This window comes from Otolemur garnettii, unplaced genomic scaffold (genome assembly GCF_000181295.1).
Source record: "Otolemur garnettii isolate 467f Iridium unplaced genomic scaffold, OtoGar3 scaffold00026, whole genome shotgun sequence".
NCBI classification, from domain to species: domain Eukaryota; kingdom Metazoa; phylum Chordata; class Mammalia; order Primates; family Galagidae; genus Otolemur; species Otolemur garnettii.
The window spans coordinates 21,015,991-21,035,029 of NW_003852421.1; the positions used below are offsets into that span (position 1 = coordinate 21,015,991).

Consider the following 19,039-nt stretch of genomic DNA (forward strand, 5'->3'; position numbering starts at 1 on the left):
CTGGGGATTCGAACCCGCCACCTTAGGTGTACGTGGCTGGCGCCTTAGCCGGTTGAGCCACAGGCGCCGAGCCAACAGCACTATTTTTGATAGTGATTGTATGCCTAGTACCCAGTGATGGGTCTTGGCACTTTGTACACCTTTAATAAAAATGTTGAGAGTTCATTAATGAATTCACAGACTGTGCATTAAGTGATCCCTATATGATAACTACAATAGCATCACTGGTATTTACTGAGACTTTACCATGCACCAGAGTTTGCTGTAATACCTTTATAGGTATTATTTTTTTTCTTTCTTACAATAACCCTAATGGGATAGGTTGTTTTATTTTGCAAGTTCTGCAAATAATAAAGTCTGGGGTGGTGAGCTGAGCTTTTAACAACTACTTTGTCCCACCTCTGCACATGGGTGCAGGAACTTTGTGCTAGTCTCAGGTGGAGGCCAGGGTTTGGGAGGAGCTGCAAATGTTCTCTGCCCTAGAAGAATCATAGCCCAAGGGTAGAGAGAGTAAAGGGAACAACTATTCCAATGCGAAATGATCATATTTTGATGGACATTTGACCGGAGCATTATGGAAGAACAGAGATTTTTTTTTACTTTAATTCTTTGAAAATCAATAATTTATATTTAGCATATATATAATCTAATAACTGAAGTAAAACAGTATTTTATATCTATTCTATCATAATGTAATATTTTAAGACAGTAACATAAGAGCCTATTACTATTGCTAAATACCTTTTGCTTATAAAGGAAAGTTAAATAAATGGGTTTGTTACTAATTTCCCATAGATTTTCAGCTCCCTAGTGCTCAAAAAACAGATTCATATTTGTTAAAATTGAAGTGGCACTCTTCTTTGTTTCAAAAAAGACGTTTGACAAAATATATGTGCAACTCAAAAAAAACTTGGTTTGTGAAATTTGTTGTTTTGTTGATTTTACAGGAGAATCATGAAAAAAGTATCTATGGAGCCATCTGAGCGACTGGCTAGTCTCCAGGCTCTGTGGGACAGCCAGACTGTGGCTGAGCAGGGCCCCTGTGGTGAGCATGCATTTTACCCAAATGTAAATGGCTGGATGGATATCCCCCTGCCAGGAAGTGAAGTCTATTTCTAGTGTGCTACTGTAAAGGTACAATTAGTTTTAAGGTGTAATTAGCAGTGCACAGACTTCAGATTGGTGGACAAAAATCCTATATTTAAGCTGCATTACATCCTGCTATGTATTTACTGTAGAACAGGGAGGAGAATCTTTGCTGTTTTCCCCCCAAAAGGATAATCAACACTGTCAACATTGGCCATATTTAAGCTTTTAAATTTTAATTTAAAAATCATTTTGCCGAAAACCTGTCAGCGTTTCTGTTATATTTCAGGTGGCTTTTCTCAGATGTATGCCTGTGTTTGTGACTGGCTTGGATTTTCATACAGGGAAGAAGTACAATGGGTAAGTATGTCTGTGTACATCTATGTCTGCGCACGCGTGCACGCACACACACACACACACACACACCCCTAGAGAATATTCTAATATTTGGCTGGCTTATTTTGCTTTCTTTCTAACCATTTGTTTTTTGCTTAAAATCTACCTTTCTCAAATTACATAAAAGTCTACCTTTGTCATTGTTTAACTCTCTTGGCATCTCTCTTGCTTTCCTGATCACCTACACGGACTAATTACGTGACTGAATGATATTTCAATTAGGATGTGGATACAATTTATCTGACACAAGATACCAGGGAATTGAACCTACAAGACTTTAGTCATCTTGACCACAGGTAAGCGGCTTCTTTCTTTCTTTCCTTTCTGCTAATCCAATTTTTTTTTAGAGCTGTAGTTCTCTTTTGAGCTGTATATTATCGTCAGAGAATCACTGTATAAAGGGAACCAGGAGAATCTGAAAATCTCTGGGTATTGCCTTTCAACTAATAGTTTCAAATATATTCATCATGTCAAGGTGCACCTGTGTATCCAAAATCTAGTATGTGCTGAATTTCATCATAGAAACAGTTCCTATAGCAGCTTATAAAAGTCTACTTGCCCTATATATAAACTGCAGTATTGTTTTTACCTCATTGCCATTTGTAACATTTTGGGGAGATGAAACTTTATACTGGAATCTTAACAAATGACTTTTAGTTCACAATTTCTTTTTCAATTGGGCATCGCTAGGGTATATGTGCATATATTGGTGAATATCATGTTGCCAACATCTGCCTGGCGCTAGTGATAATGAAGTCATGAAACCTGTTATAAGTTATTTGGGAGATTTTTGGGTTTTAAGATCTTCACTGGAATATATTTAGAGCTGTCACTTGTGTGGTCAAAGCTCCAGAGAAAGCTTCATTTAGTTTCTGCCTCTCTTAGCAGGAGTCGATCTGGCAAATTTATTTAACTCCTAATAAGTTGAGCCTTGGCTGCCCTCCAGTATGTCTTTTCTGGTCGTATTTACCCTGGCCTGTCTCAATCTCATCAGTCCTGGATATGCTGCTACTTATTGTAGGAGGACAGATATCGGCCCTACAGGGAGGAATACCAGCCCAGCAAATCTTTTCACTGTGTTTGGAATTGAAAGGGAAATCTAGGATTCCAGCAGGACTTTTCTGCCACTTGGACAACTGGAATGTCATAGAGGATTGTTGTTGCCCATACCTTATCTTAAGACCTGCATCTTGCCCCTTAAAACACCATTTCAAATTATTTTTTCCACTTACCTAACAGGAAATCCAGTGGGATCTGTGAAGAGTTCTAGCCTATTGAGTCAGGCAAGGAAAAATTATACTAGATGGAAACATCTCTTTGCACAGCCTAGGTCTAGGGAGGCTGGTAAAGCAGACTCAGCCATGTCTGTAGTTGTGGCTAGCATTTGCTTCCTTTTTGTGGTAGCAGGCAATTTTCTCCTGCTGAGAGGTATTCTTCTCCCTATATGTGAGGGAACTTTGGACTCTCAATTTTAGGCAAAATGTTTCCTGTATGGTTTATAAAAATGTAAACTGAGAAAGAAAAAGGGAAAATATTTTACAGTCCAAGAAAATTGTAGAATAGGATAGGAATAGTACACAGACGTGCATTATCCGGTCTCAGTGCTTTTGGGGCCGGGACTCCTATACATTCATTTAAAAAAGACTGATCGGCTCGGCGCCTATAGCTCAACGGGCTAGGGCGCCAGCCACGTACACCTAAGGTGGCGGGTTCAAATCCCCAGCCTGGACCCGCCAAACAACAATGACGGCTGCAACCAAAAAATAGCCGGGCGTTGTGGCGGGCGCCTGTGGTCCCAGCTACTTGGGAGGCAGAGGCAGGAGACTCGCTTGAGCCCAGGAGTTGGAGGTTGCTGTGAGCTATAATGCCACGGCACTCTACCCAGGGGGACAGCTTGAGGCTCTGTCTCAAAAAAAAAAAAAAAAAAAAAAAGTCTGATCTTTTGTTTATGTGGATTATCTCTATTTGTGTTTACCATATTAGAAATTAAAATTCAAAACATTATTAATTTAAAAATAGCATTCATAAACCATTGCTTGCTTACATAGACACCATTTTGGTGAAAAATAAGTGTGTTTTTCAAAACAAAAATAAATCAGCAAGAAGTATGGCATCAGTAAGACCAGGCACTCTGTTGTTGCTGAATAAGCATTTAGGTGTGAGGATGACAGTGGTTATACTAGATCCATCCAGTTAGTCTCTGGAGAATGGTAATTAGGGAATACTTCGAAAACTGCTCACTTAGTTGTTATTTATAGGTTTCCAAATTTCATTTAAGTATATTCTTTCAATTTGTTCTGGTTTTGGTATCAGTGGGGCAAAAGAAGCATAGATAGAGCAAGTCTTTATAAATTTCTCATCGGATCTCTTGAAGGTCTCTGAGGTGACAAGTTAAAAATATAATTATACTGTAATTTGGAGTGGCAGGGAATTATGAGGGTAGAGGTAATGGTGCCAAGGGGAAGAGAATATATAGCTTTAAATACACTGATCTCTCCGGTTCCTGGAAGATTTTTTAGGAGGAGCTAATCTCATCAATCCTTCAAAGACTCAACAACACGCATCACTGAGTTTAAACTTGGCTCATGAGAGCCCAGCCAGCAGACTCATGCTTTTGTGTTGTCATATTTCTTACTCATGAAGGTGACATTCTTGGGTGTGATATTATTAGGAAAGAGTCCTAAGTGTGGATTATGTTTGACAAGGATGTCCTAAGGGCACTAGTGTAATTCTTTTATAATCAAAGCTCCATTTTTTTTATTCCCATGCTCATTTAAAAAGGAAGAAATAGGTTTGGAATGTGAAATGAGGTGTGCACAGCATTGCCTTCTGTTTCCATGCCTGAATTTCTCTAAATGGTTGTTCTTTAGAACAGTGATTCCTAACCTGGGTTCTCGAGATGGAATAAGTGGGGAGAATAAAATGATGTTATGTTGGGAGTATGAAGCTAAGAGTAGAACTTTTGTGTTTATTTTTTTCTCATCCATTTTATTTATGTGTGTGTCTGTATATTTTAAACTGAGCTTAACATATTACTACTAGAGCACATGTATATGATTTACATTTTGGGGGGGGATATTCAAAATACTTCAGTGTTAGGAATAAATGATCAAAAAAATTAGAAATGACGGACACAGTGGCTCACGCCTGTAATCCTAGCACTCTGAGAGGCCAAGGCAGGTAGACTGCCTGAGCTCACAGGTTTGAGACCAGCCTGAGCCAGAGCAAGACCTTGTCTCTAAAAAGAGCTGGGTACTGTGGCGGTTGCTTGTAGTTCCAGCTACTTGGGAACGTGAGGCAAGAGAATTGCTTGAGCCCCCCCCCCCAAAAGTTGGAGGTTGCTGGGAGCTACGATGCCATGGCACTCTACCAAAGGCAGCAAAGTGAGATTCTTGTCTCCAAACAAACAAACAAACAAAAATTTAGAAACCACTCTTTTAGACATCTGAGAATGTCCTCTGTGAACTGGTTTAGGTAGCGACATCCTTCACAGACTTGGTGAGTGGTCCAACTAGTAATTTAATAATATATAGGACATATCTCTATATGAGTTAGGATGCCAGAAAGGAATAGCTAATTCATGAAATTTTTTTCCAAGTAGATCTAACAGAGGAAGACCAAATTGTCCCCAGAAAGGCTGTCAGTGACTGTCAGGAAGACAATAATGCTGTGGCTGAGTTTTACCAGCCCGACTGCAAGTGCATATTCCATTGTGTGCAAGCACAGAGCATGACGAGTAGTTAAGATTATGCATTCTTGCATAAAACACCTCCTTGTGAGCCTTTAAATGTTTATAAGATTTATTAATGGGAAACCTTGACTCCTGTGGTATGTAGATAGAATAAAAATAATCCATGATGTTGTTCACTGAATTATTGCTCTCTATATTTGTGTTTTCCCCACGTTGTAGATTGTGGGGCTTGCTAGACATCCTTTAAATCTGTCAATTATTTTTGTTCTTTAACACTTTCCTGGTGGATTTCACATGGTCTATTTAAAAGTCTCAATGTTTTTACAATTTCAGGCAGAGGACGGGCAGGAGAAAGGGAATAAAGAGGGGAATTTGGCCTGAAAATAGTAACTGGGAGAATTAAGATCTTATGAAATCATGCAGATCAGAAAGATGAGGTCAGAACTCAGTTTAATAATAGGTTATCTAGAATCTTGAGTAGCAAAAACTTTGGCAAGAGATCTAAATCTCTTGTTGACTTCTTTAGGTTTTTACATTTTAACTTTTAAAAATAGCCCCACATATTAGCAGTTTATTTTTGATGTTCAAAAATAAGAGCACTATACAGTTGTTACTTGAGAAATTAAAAAAGAATACATCTTAGTATTGACTTTAAAATCAGAAACCAAATGATTGGTTAATTGTGATGAAAGGTCAATTCTTCAGTCTAAAATAGTGGTTCTCAACCTTCCTAATGCAGCGACCCTTTAATACAGTTCCTCATGTTCTGGTGACCCACAACCATAGAATTATTTTTGTTGCTACTTCATAGCTGTAATTTTGCGACTGTTATGAGTCGTAATGTAAATATCTGATATGCAGGATATATTTTCATTATTACAAAGGGGTAGCAACCCACAGGTCGAGAACCGCTGGGCAGATAGACCATCCTGGATTCCTCTGTAGAGTAGGCTGAAGATTTTCTTGACAGGTTGGAAAGCAGGTTAGTCATTAGTGTGATGATAAACCAGTGATTAAGACATGGGCTCCTGAATCACAGTGGCTGGATTTGAATTCTGGCTGTGCCTCGACTATATACTTAAACTCCCTGTGCCTTGAGATCTTTGTAAAATGCCATAGTAATAAACCCCTCCTGAGATTATTGTGGAGATTATATGGATGAATATATTTTAGAACAGTTAGTAACAGTTTGCAAAAATGTTAACAAAAATGCTTGCTATTTCTATGTCCTAAAAGTCTTGTCCTCTTTTAAAATGAATATCTATATAAAGTGATGAGTTTCTGAATTGAAAAAGAAAATAAAGAATTAAAGTTACAAAATCCCTACATTAAAATTGTACATTTCCAGAGACATCTTTTCTATAATTCTCTTATTTTGCCAGTTTTATGATGGCTTTTTCTTATACATGAAGAAAAACGTAAGAGAAAAACCTTGATTCTTTTGAGTTTTAAGGGAAGGTTTGAATTATTTAGAAGTGTCAACTGAGGCAAGAAATAAGGATCCTAGCTTTTATTACAACTCAAAGCCAGTGATTAGGTGAAAAACAAAGCAACCCCCCCCCCCCCATGTAATAAATTATTAGTAAAGAGGTTAGTAAATATTCACTGCCTCATCTCTCTTCAGTGTTGTGTAAGAAGTGATTATGTCACATGGCTCTAAGGGATGTAAATGCTGTACCTTTTTTCTCAGGGGATTGAGTCTTAACAATTTGTGCTCCCATTTCAAGGAAATGATAGAAGTAACATATGGAAATGGACAGGACAATGCTATGTTGCCATGTTGCTAGGACTCATGAGAAGGTTCCCCAAACTATTGTAATTCGTTAAGGCTAATACTCTTCAGATCAAAGGTCACATCGTAATTACAATTCTTATAGAAAATCAAAGCACAGTGGGATGAACAATGAATGTTATGGGATGATGGTTAAAAAAATTGTTCCTACTTTTCACTGTGCGAAAACCAGACAATAGGATAATAGCTGTTGTTTAGAAACCTTTCACGTTAGTGTAATATAACCACAGCACTGCTTGGACTGAAAACATGAGTATGGTTGGTCTGAATTAATACAAACCCCAGAAGAGAAATCGAGGTAAGTCTTTGCAGTAGGTGATATCAACATAGTAGTAGGGAGGCCTGTGTCAAATTGAATATTTATCCAAGATTTGCTTATGCGATTACTTACTATTATAGTGTCCTAAGAAAGCCATCTGGGAAAATGAACTCTCAAAAATGAAATTAGTTATGTATTGTCTTGTGTATTTTGTATCGCAGTGGGACCTCATCAGAGTTTTATTACTGGCTCCATAATAGTTTTTCTTTTGTATGCAGAATTATCTGTTGTATGCAAACCTGAGTCTTCCTGGTCCTTGGGTTCCATTTTTGTTCTGGCTGTCACAGTAGCTTGGTGCCCAGAGAATAATGAATTCTAGGAGACTTGAATGTCACTCAGTGTAGACCTTGACTTTTATATATGTGTTTGCTGACGTACTTCCTGGGCGTTTAGTTTTTTCAGACTTAAACTCCTCATTCTTTGCACATTGCAGCCAGGTTGGGAGGTATTAAGCATCTTAGAAATAGAGGTGTTACATGTTGATGCGTGTAGCTGTTATTCACTTTTGTTTCTATTTTGTAGTTTAAAGTATGGACATTTCACAATTCATTCATTTTACTGCATGTTGGACAGATATTTTGGTTAGCTTATTGCCTATTATGAACAAAGCTGCTAAAGCCATTCTTACACTTGTCTCCTTAGAGAAAAGCATGCAGATATGTACCAGGATGCAAATAATTATAGATTTAATCACTATGTCCTCTGTTTAGGTAAAGAAATAGGCTGTTGGCTTGGCGCCTGTGGCTCAAGTGGCTAAGGCACCAGCCACATACACCTAAGGTGGCAGGTTCAAATCCAGCCCGGGCCCACCAAACAACAATGACAGCTGCAATCAAAAAAAAAAAAAAATAGCCAGGCATTGTGGGGGGCGCCTGTGGTCCCAGATACTTGGGAGGCAGAGGCAGGAGATTCGCTTGAGCCCAGGAGTTGGAGGTTGCTCTGAGCTGTGATGCCACGGCACTCTACCCAGGGGGACAGCTTGAGGCTCTGTCTCAAAAAAAAAAAAAAAAAGAAGAAGAAGAAATAGGCTGTTGCTTCTCCTCGGAAGGCTTATATACATCAATTTTAATCACAGCTCTCTCTTCCATCCCTTCCCCCACCCGGTTATGATAATAATTCCAATACTCTTGTGTTTCTTTGTATATACAAAAGTATATATACAATAGAACCTCCACAGTTGACCACCTTCCTAAGGTGACCTACTTGACCACCATAAGTTGACCTAATTTTTATAGATCGGATATGTACCACATGTACTCAATGGGAGTTCCACCTGTGGACCACTTTGTTGCAGTCCTTGAGGTGGTCAACTTACAGAAGTTCTGCCATTTTTGGTTGAGAGATTACTTTTGGGAAAAACTCTCTATTTTACCTTGGCTCTTGTTCTAGCCCCTACACATATCTGATGCTTCAGGCTTCTTTTGTCTCTCTGATACTAATATGTTTTGCTTGCATTGTAGAGGCCGTTACTTTGCCTCTGATATTTCCTAGGGGTGTTGCAGAAATTAACTTTCTCAAATATTTCTCTGCTTAAATGCTTTTTATGTCTACCTTGTGTGCAGGCATACTTCTTTACTGTAGCTTTCAATATTTATTTCTAGATACTAAGTGTTCTGGTTGTTTATTGCGGTGTATCAAACCACTCCAAACTTAATGGCCCACAGCAAGAACAATCACGAGTCACAGTGAAGGCTTCCTTATTCTTATGTCTTATGGCTGATGCTGACTATCTGTTGGGAAACCTGTTGTGGCTTTTGCATGTGGTCTGGACTTCTTCACAGCAAGGCAATGAGATTCTAAGGGTGAGCTTGCCACGAAAGAGAGCTGGGTAGAAGCTGTGTTAATTGCCTTTTCTAATCTAGCCATGAAAATCATACAGTATCTTGGAAGGACATCTGTATTTGCAGTTTCTAACAATTGTGAACACAGCTGTTACAAATAATAGTATATAAGTAAGCAATTTCTATTTCTTTTTGGAAACTACCTAGGAATGAGATTTCTGGGTCAGGTGGCAAGCGTATATTAAACTTAAGACTATCAATTTATTTCCCACATTGGGTGTGCTGTTTTGCATTGTCATCACCAGTGTTTGAGAGTTCCAGTTGCTCCACGTCTTTGTCAGTACTTGGTATTGTCAGGGATTTTTGTTTTTCTTTTTTAAGCCATTCAATAGGTAGATGGTGGTATAGCATTTTCGTTTTTCCCTAAGGGTTAATAATTTTCAGCATCTTTTCATGTATTTATTTTCTACAGATGTACCTTATTTGGTGAAGTGTTTATCTAGCTCTTTTGCCTACTTAAAAAAAATTGAGGTGATTGTTTTTTATTACTGAGTTTTGATCGTTCTTTATACACTTAGGACGCAAGTCCCTTGTCAGAAACGTGATTCCTAAATGTTTTCTCCCTGTATATGGCTTGTCTTTTCCTTCCCTTAACCTCTTTTGCAGAACAAAATCTTTTTATTTTGATAAAGTACAGTTTATCAGTTTCTTTTTTTTCTTTTTGGATCATGCTTTTGGTATCAGGTGTAAAAACTCTTAGACTAAACTAAACTTTCCTCTGTTTCTCATTTCTTCTGCCTAGAATATGCGTCTCATCCCACTGCCCCATCTCTAAGGGCTCAGTAATTTCCTGGAAGAAGGCTTTCTTGACCTGCTTGGTTAGCATCTCGTTTATCTGCTCCCATAGTGTCTTGCATTCCCCCTACCTCATGAAGCTTATTCTATTCTCTTATAGCTGCTTTTCGTTCCAGAGTCTCTTGTTAGGCTATGCTAGGCCTTCACTGTCGCAGGGCAGGGAACATTTGCTGTTTCGTTGTGTCAAGCCCAGGACTTTGCACGTGGCTGCCACTTGTTGGCTATATGAGTGGGTACAGTTGCTGGCATGTTTGGGTTTCCATGCCTGCATATAGACTTTTACTAATTCTGTGTTTCTGAATTCCTGCCTAGTTGATTCCTTTCTATCTTTTAAGCCCTGTAAGCCTTCCCTGTGTACTCCTGGAAGAATTCTTTCCATTCTAATGTGTTCTTACGGCTCTTTCAGCATTCTCTCTATTCAGCATGTCTCCCATCGTGCTGCAGATGGTTGGGCAGGGGGCTTTCCTCACCAGTGAGGGCCCAAGAGCTGTTCTTTTTACTCATCTTTTAGCCCTCAGAGCCTAGTACTGCCTAGTACTTAGTAATAAATAAGAACTGAGTTAAGATATGTGCTTATCTCCTTCTGATTTTCATTTTTAATCATCAGAAAGCCTAGGCCTTCACGTGATTTAGAGAAACATGGTCATCAAACCATCTCCACCATCTTCATGGATAGTTCTGTTCTAGAACAAAATTTTAATTTATACCATCCACAGAACATTTAATTCAATAACTCTTTTAGATTATGAATATGACTCACTATAGACAAATTTAAAAAATGTCAGATGATAATTTTGTTCGAAAAACACTAGTATCACCTTTAATGTTAACACCCACCCTTCCGATGCTTTGTTGTATTTTCTTCTCTAATAAAAGACAAGACACAGTGACTGTGTTGGTGAGCATTTGTAGTTATCATTTTATGTGTAGTTTTTATTAATTAGAATCGTCAACTATATCACACAAATGTACACTTAGAATGTTGTATATCTTTGAATTTAATATTATACCATAAGCATTCCTAGTGTTATTAAGTATTAGATTTGACTTGTATTGTACAAGAATTTTTTTTTTTCAAGGGTATTATATGGTGTATGTAGAGATGATGCTCTTTTGCCTGTTGCATTCATGTAAAAACTGGTTGTATTCTTGATGTCTTTCAGTTTTCCTGAAAATAACTTTATCTATAACAAAAGCTAGTCATCCTTCAAATCAGATTAAGTGGCAGACTAGAATACACAATAATGCGGTTCTGAAGTGTGGTCACTCCTTGACATTGAATCCACAAAAGGAGATGAGATGAGAATGCTTTGGCATAGATCTGAACATTGAAATGTACAAGAGAGCGCTTGAACAATGTGGGCTTTGAGGGCTCTCTAGAATATAATAGAATTTACCTCTGAGAAGCTACAGCCTATCATCAGACAACAGGGAGAGATGCAGGGACTCGTTCTAAGCACAGAGCTCTTGTCAGTGGAGGGAATGACGATAGGCAAGGACAATCATAAAACAACTATCAAAAGGCTGTTGTTGGCTCAGGGCCTGTGGCTCAAGCGGCTAAGGCGCCAGCCACATACAGCTGAGCTGGTGGGTTCGAATCCAGCCTGGGCTTGCCAAACAACAGTGACAGCTGCAACCAAAAAATAGCCGGGCATTGTAGTGGGTGCCTGTAGTCCCAGTTACTTGGGAGGCCGAGGCAGGAGAACTGCTTGAGCCCAGGAGTTGGAGGTTGCTGTGAGCTGTGATGCCATGGCACTCTACCCAGGGGGACAACTTGATGCTCTGTCTCAAAAAAAAAAAAAAGAAAAAGGCTGTTGTTTCAGTAAAAAAGTGATTATCTACTGCTCATGCACTGGAGATAACACTAATATGGCCTTATTAATATCAAAAAACTGAAACAGATGATGATTTTTGAAGAACTTACAATCGGAGGTGGCAGGGAACAGATGCGTAAAGCAACAAACTATAATATAAGATAGAATAAAATAAATGCTAACTAGAGATGCAAGCAATGTGCTAGGGATTAAACAGGAGAGGAATTAGAGGGGAGAAAGTGTGATGTAGTCATTTAAGGACACATAACTGAACACTACAGTAAAGGATAATTCCAAATGTGAAATTGCTTATCATGTTAGATAAGTAGCAAATTGTTGACTGTTTCTCTTGAGCATGAGATAGGGATGTGTTGTGGGAGCTCAGGCTGGAAATTGGAGTGGACGCAGATCTCTCATGCAAATAACTCTGCTGTATGGCTGAAGAGCTGATAAGCATAAGACAAAAATGCACCTGGACTATCTCATAGATGTAATCACTTCTGAGAACTGGAAAAACTGCCAAATGATTGCAAATATGCTTGCTAAGCATTGGGAATCCCTCCGTGCCACTGTATTTGCTTGTAATGTGAATTCTGGACTAGAGAATACTATGCGAGATAATTGATAGTTAAAGAATTTATGAAGCAGCAGTGTTCTTATTTCCAACAAGACTTATTAGTGTGGAATTAGATGTATAATTTCTCTTAGAGCAAGGAGATTCTCCAAGCAAAGACTGCTACCAACCCTTTTTCCTTTGGAAGCAGGAATCGTAGTCCCTGAGGCAGTTTACTTCAACTCTTGGGAATTCTTTGTACTGAAGACCTATCTTACAGAATTTAATTGTTGTCTAAGTGGTCAAAATAGTTTAAGTTGGATGTTGTGTTTATGAATCATAGGAATTGAAAAGTAAACCTGAGTGCCATGGATTAAAAATTTAAGTGTCAATATGGCTTTGTGAGAGTACTTTCATATACTTTTGTTATTTCTGCTTCTAGGGACCTAATACCTATCATCGCTGCTCTAGAATACAATCAGTGGTTCACAAAGCTATCCTCTAAGGATCTAAAACTGGTAAGTGATCAAAGATACAGAAAATGTTGTTTGGCTTTGCTGAATTTCAAAAACCTGATAATTGTTAAAAAACAAAAACAATGTTTCTACCGTACTGGTAAATTGCATATATTTTGTTTCTTGAAGAGATATTTTCCTTTAAGTGATTTGAATAACATTTTGTATAATTTATAATGTAAGATACGTCAAAGAAGTGTTTCCTCATGTTTTTAGCTGCTTCAGGCAATTTTAGTACATGAACAGAAAGACACATTTAATGTAGCCTTCAGTACAAACTCATTCAGTTGGCAAAAACTATGAACGTTACATTTGCACAGCTGCAAATAGCAGCTTTGTATATTCCTATCTTACATTTTGTCTCCACAAAGTTTCCCTTCCTATGAATTTAGATAACTGTTAACCAGTACAGTCAGTCTGACTGAATTACGATAGTTCATGTTGATTGTCTAGATGGGGTTTTAGGCAGATTTATTTGTAAGTAAAATGAGATCAAAGTGAAATCAATTGGTTTCTGTAAGGTGTGGAGGAACCAAATATTTGGTCCATTTTGGTAGTGGAAACAAGATTCTCTGTTGGGGATTTTGCAGGTTCAAAGCAGTCATATGGACAGATGCTTATCCATGAATTAACTTTCCGGCACTTTATTTTAGGATAAGAAATAATTTAGGTTTTTTTTTTTTTTTTATTGGTGACTCTCACATTCGAGTCTCCAGCTTCCAGTGGCTGTAGTAACTGGGGGGTTAAGAGATTGGATTTGGATTGAGAAATGGATCTGCATGAGGTGGAGGGCTGAGATGGGTAGTGGGCAGGCTACTGATTCTCTGAGTTTGCCTAGAGTTGGGAGGCTTGAAGCATTGTATGTATGAAAATGGAATGAACTCACTTGGGGCCCTTTAGGAACAAGTTTGGTATAGGATAGGAGTGTAGACTTGGAGTCAGAAACCTGGGTTTCAGAGTCTGCCTCTTTATTACAAGGCTGTGTGACCTTAAATAAATTACATGATCTTCCAAAGCCTCAGCTTCCTCTGTACCTATTTTTGTGAGCTGGTTGGAGCTCAGGTCTTATCTCTATCTAGTTCTTATCATAGGATGTAGCTCCAGTGTGTAGATAGTAGTACTCTAAAAGAAGTTTGCTTAATACATAGATGTCAAATTAATTTGTTGAAAGAACATGACAATATTTGCTCATTTGCTGGTGGCTGAGATGAACAAATGATGTGTATAGAAACTCTAATACAGTAGCTGACATAGGTACTTTATAACTTTTGACTGTTATTATCATCATCATCACAATCAGATTAGCAAAGAGGCTGGAAAATGAATAAATATGGGAGTGTAAATTATGTGAACTGTATCCGCTGAACAGGAATTGTGTTCAAGCAGTAATGATGGAGCTAGGGGTGGCAGGAGTGGGAGCCAGGCAAGCCCACAGGGAGCAGCAGGTAGCTGTGAAGGAAGTGTTGGGAATAGAAGCCTCTTGTTTGTAGCTTGATGAGTTGGGATCATTTCCAGGACTGAGCCAGCAAAGATTACTTGTGGGAAAGGGGAGCCATTGGAGGAATGAGAAGTAGATTAGCCCAGGGATTGTGGGATCAGAGAAAACAATGGCTTGCTACCAAGTCAGTTTTCCTGGTTTATTTAAACATTTACATAAACTCATGGTTTTCAAAATGGGCCCCCCAGAGGGTTTCCAGGAGGTTGTGGATATCCCACTTTTGAAAATTGTCCTAACTTCCTATTACAGGAAGGTGTCTGGGCGGTTGGTGCTGCCATTCTGTCATTATTCCCTCCAGGTGTATCATATCCTTGTAGCTGCCTCAGCTGTTTAGGACAGAAAACATTCACTTAGTCATTTCAGGTCTGGCAAAACAAAGCATGTGAGTGCTGATATTCTTTCTTGGGTGTCCTGAGAAGTGAGGAAGTAGAATGACAGGATTTGAGACTGCTGCCGTTGCTTTTCTATTAACTGAGACAAACACAAAAATACACTTGTGTATATATTTAATATTTGGTCTCTTAAAATGAAAAATGGTTTTTGTGGATATCAAGCTACAAATCTTCAAAAAGAGGACTAAATTCTTCATGTTTTTCACCCAAAGTTAAAAAGGAATGATACTTTCCCCTTTGGTGGGGAATTGGGCCATCTCAGAACGGTTTCTACATTGTATTTATTTGAAGGAAAGAACAACATGGAGAGAACATCTTTGGCTTTTTAAACATGAAGTGCATGGCAGAAATACGTGGCAGAAATACATGGCTTGTTTTCAATTTAAATGAACTGTCTGGGTTCAAATTGTGCCTAGACACAATTGTGCCCAAATAAAAGCCTCCTATCTAAGGTACCACAAAAAAAAAAATATGAATTGATATGATTTGTGCTTATGAAACAAATTGGTAGTCATTCTAACTAATTTGAATAAAGGATATTTTTAAAAGCTACCAAATATTCTGCAATTAGGACTATGTTTCTCCCCAGTATTCTTCATTCATTAAAACAGGAATAGAATTGGGGTCTTGCCTGACTTCACTAGTTTTGTAACTCCAGCAAGTTACCGAGCATCATCCTATCTTTTTTTTTAGTCTTTTAAATATGATGTGGTTAGACTAGATAATGTATATAGTTTCTTTTTGTTCAAAAGTTCTGTATTATTTTATTTTGCACTATTTCATTTGTTTCTTTGTAGTGATTTTAGTTTTTGCTACATATGTTTGATTTTTGTTAATAATAAAGGCAAGCTCTGGATGAACTATTGTATTCATTTGTAAAAAATTCTTTCTAAGTCACTAAACAGTGTTGAGCGTGTAGACATTTGGAAAGTACTATTGCAATTATCACATTTTCCTTAGTGTGCAGGTTTGTTTGGGTATCTCTTTAAATTTACATCTCTATATACAGGGCTGTCCAGAAAGTTTCCAGCCATGTATGTCTCTGTTTTTCATATGACATGTCTGGATATTTTCCAGACAGCCCTTGTATTCTTCAGTGTAGAAAATGCTTTTCATATAATGGGCACTTTATAAAAATTAGTAAAATAAGTGTAATCATCAAATGACTTGTTACATTTCTCCCCTGCTGGCATCTTAAAGAAATGTTGGACACAGTTTCATAAATTTCCTTTAATAAATTTTAATCACAGTATTTATAACTCTAATGACCATTAACTCTTCAAAGCCCAGAAATTATTTTTCTGGATCCTCTGAAAGATTGCCTAGAAATGATAATGATTCCAAGGATTATTTTTGGGAATTAGAATAATCACTGCAAAACATTACCTAAGTAATCACTTTTTATCATGATAACACAGAATAAGATTAGTTTCTTTGCATATTAGATGTTATCAGACAAAGAATTATACTGATAAGGGGGGATTACCATTTTGAAAATCATAACCGTCAGCTTCATGTGAATTTCAGCCATCAGGTCAATTGGAATTCCTTTTAATTCCTTTTTCTCTTCCCTCATCAATCAGAGAGATACCCTAGAAACCCAGGAATAGTGTGAAAGTGGCATTATAGACCAAATGGAATCAAACAGCATTTAAGAATGATAAGCGCCCTTAGAGGCTGTGAGACTTGGGGTATTTCCAAGTTAGGTTTTAGGTATATTTGGCTAGAGAACTTATGCTATATTTTAGATTCTCTTCCAATTATGATTAACCCAGTTGGGTATTTGGGATCTGATAGGTTAAAGAACTATAATTTGTTGTGGTATTATAAGAAAACAAATTGATCTGATTATCACATACCATGGCTACTCTCTTCCTTTCTTTTTGAAAATACCTATAAAGGATTTAAGTAGACCTTAAGTTGTAAAGATATTTTAAAGTCAGGTTTTAATGTATAGATAATGCATGTATAAGGTCAGGAACCACCTTAAGTTAGTTTTGGAATAAGGCACGATATAAATAAACATAGAAACATTAATAAGTAAAGATTAAAAAGAAAAATTATGCACAATTCTATCACCAGGGTATAGCTCTTCATTTTTCGTAGTCCCTCAAGATTCTGTTACATATATTACTCATTTTAATTACTATAGTCTTGTTAACATTTTATTCTAATTATACATTTTTGGTTTAACATTGTATCCTAAGCACTCAAAATATTTCCATAGGCATAATTGTTATGTAACTACATAATGGCTATTTAAAAAAACATGATGTTTCTTAACACAGGAGCCAATTATGTATTGAAGTTTTTCCTCTCTTTAGGTTGTTTCCTACTTTACCCTCTTTTAGAGACTACCAATAGGAGTATCTAGTACTAGCTAGCATTTATCAACTACTTACTGAAGCCTACTGATCAAAGTACATAACATCTTTAAATCTTTATATCTTAATTTTCTTATGAAAAGGGAATAATTTTTAATGGTTTTATAATGAAATGCACATAAAGGGCTTAATTCCCTGCCTGGCACATAGTAAGACCTCAGTAAAAGATACTTCCAATGTTATTATCATCATCATTACCACTTAGTCTTCAGTTCTCTGTTCTGGACATCACTTCCTATGGGAAATCCTTGGGTTTTCCCAAGCCTGAGTTAGATTTGCACTATCAAAATGTTCTTTTATTTTATCGTTATTTATTTATTTTGTCTTAGTCCCTTAGGGTGCTATAACAAACAACAAAGTTTATTTCTCACAGTTCCAAAGGCAGAGAAGTACAAAATCAAGGCTCCAGCAGATTTGATCTGGTGAGGGCCTGCTTTCTGGTTCTTGAATGGTGCCTTCTAACTGTGTCTTTCCTTGGTGGAAGGAGCAAGGTAGCTTTCTGGGGTTTTTTTTTTTTAATAAAAGAGGCACTAATTTTATTAATGAGGACTCCACCCTGTGACTTAGTTATTTCCCAAAGGCCCCACCTGGTAATACCATCACATTGGAGATTAGATTTTCAACATATTAATTTTGGTAGGACACAAACTCAGACCATCGCATTCTTCTTGATTGTTTCTTCTGCTGGATGCCTACTTTTGAAGGCAGGGAGTTTGTTCTTTTATGTCATTGTAGTCTTAGGATCTTCATTGTGATAGCACAAAGTAATGGGTGCTCATTCAAGCTTTACTGAATGAATGATGGAATGTATGAATGAACTGTAATTAATATTACATTGCACAGATTTATAACAATGAAGAGAAGTTTTTTCCTTTAGATTTATGGAGTGGTCAAAGAATGTTTTCTGTTACAGTCCACTGACGTCTGCGAACAGATCTTGAGGGTGGTGAGTAGGTCCAATCGACTGGAAGAATTGGTGTTGGAAAATGCTGGACTTAGAACGTGAGTATTTTCCTGAATATGTAAATGTTACTTTAAAACTTTATACTGCTTGTCCTTCTAATGCATGTATAGTTTAAAAGAAAGTTGGGCCACCCATATACACAGTGCTTTCCCTTCTGAAGGAAAAAAAATCCCCATGATCTAAATCATTATTATGAAGCCCAAGAATCTGATAAGATCTACTGATGTGTCACTTGACTGTTTACATTTTTTGAGAAACAGTCTTCCCTTGTTATCTGGAGTGCACTTGTATCATCACAGCTCACGGCAACCTGATCCGCAAACTCCTGGGCTCACGTGATTATCTTGCCTCAGCCTCCTGAGCAGCTGGGACTATAGGCACTTGCCACTATGCCTAATTTTTCTACTTTTTAAAAAGATGAGGTCTTGCTCATGCTGGTCTTGAACTCCTGGGTTCAAGCAGTACTCCTGCCTTAGCCTACCAAAGTGCTAGGACTACAGGCATCAACCACTATACCCAGCCTTGACAATTTTGAGGGTACATAGTGTAGTGGCCAACAGTGTACATCCTTGAGCCAGATGCCTTGTGGCCTTGTTTAAGCTTTCTGTGCCTCAATCTCTTTACCTTTAAAATGGGAATAATAATAGTAATAGTGTCTACTTTATAGAATTAAATCAATGAGGACAAATGAATTAATTTGTATAAAGTGCTTGAAAAAATGCCTTTCAAATTGTACATGTTATGTGTGTCTTTTATTATCATCATTGCTGGTGATTTTATTATTTTTTTTTGGATCAGTTTTAGTCCTATCTCTCCCTTTTCAAGTTAACTCTTTTACAAAGTCTTTATTTAGTGGTTTAGAAGTCACTACCTAAGTCTTATTGTTAAGAGCACTAAGAGTTAGAATCTGTTAGAACAAAGATTTTAATGCTGCTAAGTAAGGAAAGTTGACAGTTTCATATGCATAGCACTTAGTATGTTATTTCAAGTTAAACATAA

The 19,039-nt window shown here is 37.5% G+C and overlaps 1 protein-coding gene across 1 annotated transcript in view; it reads left to right on the forward strand.

Annotated features, from left to right (window-relative positions):
• Positions 1–19,039, forward strand: part of CARMIL1 (capping protein regulator and myosin 1 linker 1) — a 352,275-nt gene that overhangs the window by 174,604 nt on the left and 158,632 nt on the right. Inside the window, exons 6-10 of the mRNA XM_003788342.2 lie at positions 948–1,045; positions 1,376–1,446; positions 1,705–1,778; positions 12,730–12,805; positions 17,990–18,078. Of these exons, the coding sequence (XP_003788390.1) occupies positions 948–1,045; positions 1,376–1,446; positions 1,705–1,778; positions 12,730–12,805; positions 17,990–18,078 (408 nt within the window). The remainder of the gene's footprint in view (positions 1–947; positions 1,046–1,375; positions 1,447–1,704; positions 1,779–12,729; positions 12,806–17,989; positions 18,079–19,039) is intronic.